General features: G+C 58.1%; 1 protein-coding gene across 1 annotated transcript in view; it reads right to left on the minus strand.

Annotated features, from left to right (window-relative positions):
* LOC138821914 (anoctamin-2-like) overlaps positions 1 to 5000 on the minus strand; it is a 124892-nt gene that overhangs the window by 56650 nt on the left and 63242 nt on the right. The window contains 1 exon segment of the mRNA XM_070014362.1: positions 2655 to 2765. Within this exon segment, the coding sequence (XP_069870463.1) occupies positions 2655 to 2765 (111 nt within the window).

The raw sequence follows: 5000 nt of genomic DNA on the forward strand, positions 1-5000 counted from the left end.
GGGCACGGTGCATTATCTGAGAACTAAGACGTGTGCAGGTTAAATAAAGAGCTCCTAAGACAGCAGAGCACCGTGGCTCCCGCCTGTCATCCCGGCTACTCAGGAGGCTGAGATCTGAGGATTGCGGTTCAAAGCCAGCCCAGGCAGGAAAGTCCATAAGACTCTTATTTCCAATAAACCACCAGAAAACCGGAAGTGGCGCTGTGGCTCAAAAGTGGTAGAGCGCCATCCTTGAGCAAAAGCTCGAAGACAGCGCCCAGGCCCTGAGTTCGAGCCCCAGGCACAACCTAAGTAGATACATAAATGCATAAATGCAATCCGCCTTGGGAAGGCGGTGGCACTGGGTTCGATTCCCGGCTCTGCCACTCGCCGTGGGACGGGGGGGGGGGGGGGGGGCTTCCCGCACCAGCCTGGGCCTCTCTGATCCTGCCACGGGAAAGTGGGGAGAGGCAGCCTTGGGGTCACTGTGAAGGCAGAAACGGGGTGACCCTTTGGGGTGAACACAGCCCACCTCCGGGCCACCAGCTGTGGCGGGGGGGGGGGGGAGGGAATGTGCCCCACGGCGCCCCCTGGAGGCGGCCACCGGCCACTGCAATCACCTGCACCCACTTCACCCACTGGCAAGGTAGATGTGCGGCAAGCACAGAAACACTGATTGGGTTCTAGAAGCATCTTGCCAGGCCAGGTTTCATCCACGCCTGTGCACATGGCCTCCAGCCCTGTGGTCTCCACAGGGTGGTGAGAGCAAAAAGCACCCCCCCACCCACCCCCACACACACCCAGCAGCGAGCGCTGAGATGCACATGCATAATGCAGACGGAGGCTGTTCAATTATTCAGAGTTCCTGAAAGTCACCTGCCCCTCCGTGCGGGCACACCCACGCCACGCTCGCCCCGGGGCCACCCCCTCCACGGGCGCCAACCCCAGCCTTCCTCCCTCTTCCCGGCCGTGGAATTAAAATTAAATGAGAGCGGTGGTCAATAACAGTTACGTCGGATTCCCAGAAAACCATCCAGTGTGTGCGGCCCAGGGTGGAGGAAGGAAGTTGGGTGGGATGGTGGTGGTTGTCTTTTTACCTCCAGGCTTGCTTTTTGTGGTTTTATTTTTGGGGGGGGGGGTTCCGGTCGTGGGGCCTGAACTCTGGGCCTGGGCGCTGTCCCTCAGCTCTTCAGCTCAAGGCTGGCGCCTCTACCACTTGAGCCACAGCGCCACTTCTGGCTTTTTCTGCGTATGTGGTGCTGAGGAATCGAACCCAGGGCCTCAGGCATGCAAGGCGAGCGCTCTACCACTGAGCCACCTTCCCAGCCCCTTCCAGGCTTGTTTTTTGAGGAAGGTGTCACACCAGCACACTGCGTGCTCTAAGAGTGAATTTGGTGTCTCTCTGAATTGTTTGGTGGTCTGGGACGTGGTCTTGCTCTTCAGCTAGGGAAAAGATTTATTCAGCGGGCTTCTGTGTGTCTCTTTGGCACACAGTCTCTGTCTCTGTGTGTTTCTCTCTGTCTCTCTCTCTCTTTCTCTGTCTATCTCTCTCTCTGAGTCTGTCTGTCTCCTGCTTAACTCCTGTTTTCGTTTTTCTCTTTCTGGTATGTCCATCTCAAACATATGACACTTTTCTAGGCTGGGCAGGTGGCTCAGTGGTAGAGTGCTCGCCTAGCATGCATGAAGCCCTGGGTTTGATTCCTCAGTACCAACATAAGCAGGAAAAGCCAGAAGTGGTGCTGTGGCTCAAGTGGTAGAGTGCTATTCTTAAACAAAAAGCTCAGGGACAGTGCCCAGGCCCTGCGTTCAAGGCCCTGGCAAAAGAAAAAAAAATTACATTTTTCTGTCTCCGATGCATGCATACATTTGCAGCACACTGACGTGAAAAATTTAAGGAACGTGACCAGAGGAAGTTTGAGTTGGAAGCTGAAGAGTCACAAAGCCAAGGGATTTCTGTTTTTCAACCCCGTCGATTGGGTTTTGTTCTCAGGAATCAGATTCTCGACTTTGAGCAAACGTGACTTTGAGCCCAACAAAGGCGGGGCTGGGAGACAGGGTCTGTCAGAGAAGACACACACACTCATTCACACACACACACACACTCATTCACACACACACACACTCATTCACACACACACACACACACATTCATCCACACAGTCATTCACACTAGAAAGTCTACAGACCACAGCACAGACAAGGCTCACTCACCAGCCCAATTCTCTCCTTTCAGCCTCATCCAGAAAAACAAAACGCAAGGCACACCCGGCGACCAGCTCGAGCCCCACGGGCCTCCAGCGTGCGTCTGCCGTACCCCTGGCTCTCCAAGGCCCTTCCATTATCATCCATGCACCAGGAAGCCAACGGGGGGCGCTGGCCTGGCGCAGGGCCTCACACGGAGACCCCAGCCGCACCATTGACTTCATCTACAGACAGATGACCGTCTCTTGATCGTGAGTTGACGGCCACACCAACCCCACAGACGCCCGGAGGGGAGAAAACTGGACCTCTCGGCCCGCTGAGAGCGGTGGAGAGCCAGCGTCCCGTGGGCCCAGTCGCCGTGGAGCGGAGGCCTGGACCTCAGGGTGTCCCCCACGCCCGTGCCCGTGCGCGCCCCGCGCGGCCCTGGGTCTCTGCAAGCCCAGAGCGCGGGGTGGGGAGGGCTGGCCTCCTACCTCGTCCTCCTCTTCGGCCTCGCTGCCGTCCAGCTTCTGAACCGCCGACTTGTCCCCCTCCTTCAGCAACTTCTCGCGCACCTTCGTTTCATACTCGGGCCGGGAGTGTTCCTACAGCGGAGAGTCAGAGAGCGTGGTGAGGAACAGGAGGAGGGGGAGGAGGGAGAAGGGAGGAAGGAGGAGGAGGGGGGGGAGGAGGGGGAGGAGGAGGGGGAGGAGGAAGGAGGAGGAGGGGGAGGAGGAGGGGGAGGAGGGAGGAGGGAGGAGGGGGAGGAGGAAGGAGGAGGAGGGGGAGGGAGAGGGGGAGGAGGGAGGAGGAAGAGGAGGAGGGGGAGGGGGAGGGAGGAGGAGGGGGAGGAGGAGGGAGGAGGAGGGCGAGTAGGGAGAAGGAGCAGGGGGAGGAAGGGAGGAGGAGGAGGGGGAGAAGGGAGGAGGGAGGAGGAGGGGGAGGAGGGAGGGGGAGGAAGAGGAAGGAGAGGAAGGAGGAGGGGGGAAGAAGGCAGGAGGAGGAGGAAGAGGGAGAGGAAGGAGGAGGAAAGGAGGAGGAGGAGGGAGAGGAAGGAGGGAGGAGGAGGGGAGGAGGAAGGCTAGGGGCAGAGTGGCTGGACCACACGGCGATTGAAGTGGAGATTTAGGACCGGGCGCTACGGGGCGTGAACCGCGACATCACACAAAGAGACAAGGAGGCCTCTAACCGGGAAGGCGACGTGGAGGAGGGCAAAGGGGAAACACATGTGAGCTAGCCTGAGAGCCAAACCTGGGCCCGCTCCTGCGGACGGTGCCAGTGTGGAGAAGGAGAGAGGAGCGTTAACCGGGCGGCTGGTCTGCAAGAGAGCCCTGTGCTTGGTAGAACAGATCCGCTAAGCCAACACACACACACACTCACACACACACTCACACGCACACTCACACACACACACACTCACACACACACTCACACACACACACTCACACACACTCACACACACACTCACTCACACACACACTCACTCACACACACTCACACACACTCACACACACTCACACACACACACTCACACACACTCACACACACACTCACACACACACACACACTCACACACACACTCACACACTCACTCACACACACACTCATACACACACACTCACACACACACACTCACACACACTCACACACACACTCTCACACACACACTCACACACACACTCACACACACACTCACACTCACACACACTCACACACACTCACACACACACACTCACACACACACTCACACACACTCACACACACACACTCACACACACACACACACACACTCACACACACACACTCACACTCACACTCACACACACACCACACACACACACACACACACACACACCTGGTCGGCCCACCTGCCATGGTCTCTCGCATTGCCAAGGAGCCAAATTTCACTGGGGGTGTGTGGGGGGGGGGGTGGAAACAGATGCCCAAGTCCCTAGCTGCAGCTTTCCCAGCCCGCTCTCCTTACAAGCTAAAATGGCGGCCAAGAAACATCAGAGCCAAGGTGACCGTGGGGAACCCTAAGGAAAAAAAAAAAAACCAACCCACGTTGCCCGGACCTGTTTTCCGCACGGCCCTGCGTGAGTCACTCTTTGGCGAAGGGTGCTCGGTGTGCGAGACACACCACCGCCGAGCCACTCGGCCGTACGAGCCTGAATCGTGAGTCACCACCTCGCCCGTCAAGGGGGCTCCGTGGTCGGATGGAGACCGAGGCAGACACTGAGGGAATGGGCTGAGGGAGGCCCGTGGAAGGTCCCAGCGGATGGACCCCTGGCCTCCGTCCCCTGCAGCACCCAGCCCCGGCACACACCCCCACAGGGGGGAGGATTCGGGGCTCCTGCGGCCTTCACCGAAGACCTAGGCCAGGATTTGCATGCGTTCCACTGTCCGGGAAGCCCCATAGTTCCTCATCACTAGTCGGCCGTCAGAGGTCTCCCCAAGGCTGAGGGGCTTGAGGGACAAGCCACAACGTGGTAGAACCCATGACACAGGACGTCGGATGATTGACATCCAACCACTGGTTAGATCCATCCTCCAGAACTCCTTCTCCAAGTCTCACGATACTTGGGGGGTTGTGTCTCCCCCGTTCTCCAAATTCCTACAGTTCTACAGTTTTCTACCGCACATGGTGGCCAACTACACGTGGCATCCTGGTCTCATTCCCCAGCTGCTCTGCACCCGACTTGTGTTCTTCTTACCCTACAGGAGTAGCCATTGGCCCCCCAACTCTGCCTTGTGTTACATGCTTTGCAGAGTGGGGATGAAGGGGGACTAGAACCAGGCAAGGGCACACAGAAATTGCTCTGGTGCTAACGGGGCTGGGC

Source organism: Dipodomys merriami, unplaced genomic scaffold, assembly GCF_024711535.1.
Source record: "Dipodomys merriami isolate MVZ:Mamm:240054 unplaced genomic scaffold, mDipMer1.0.p SCAF_961, whole genome shotgun sequence".
NCBI classification, from domain to species: Eukaryota; Metazoa; Chordata; class Mammalia; order Rodentia; family Heteromyidae; genus Dipodomys; species Dipodomys merriami.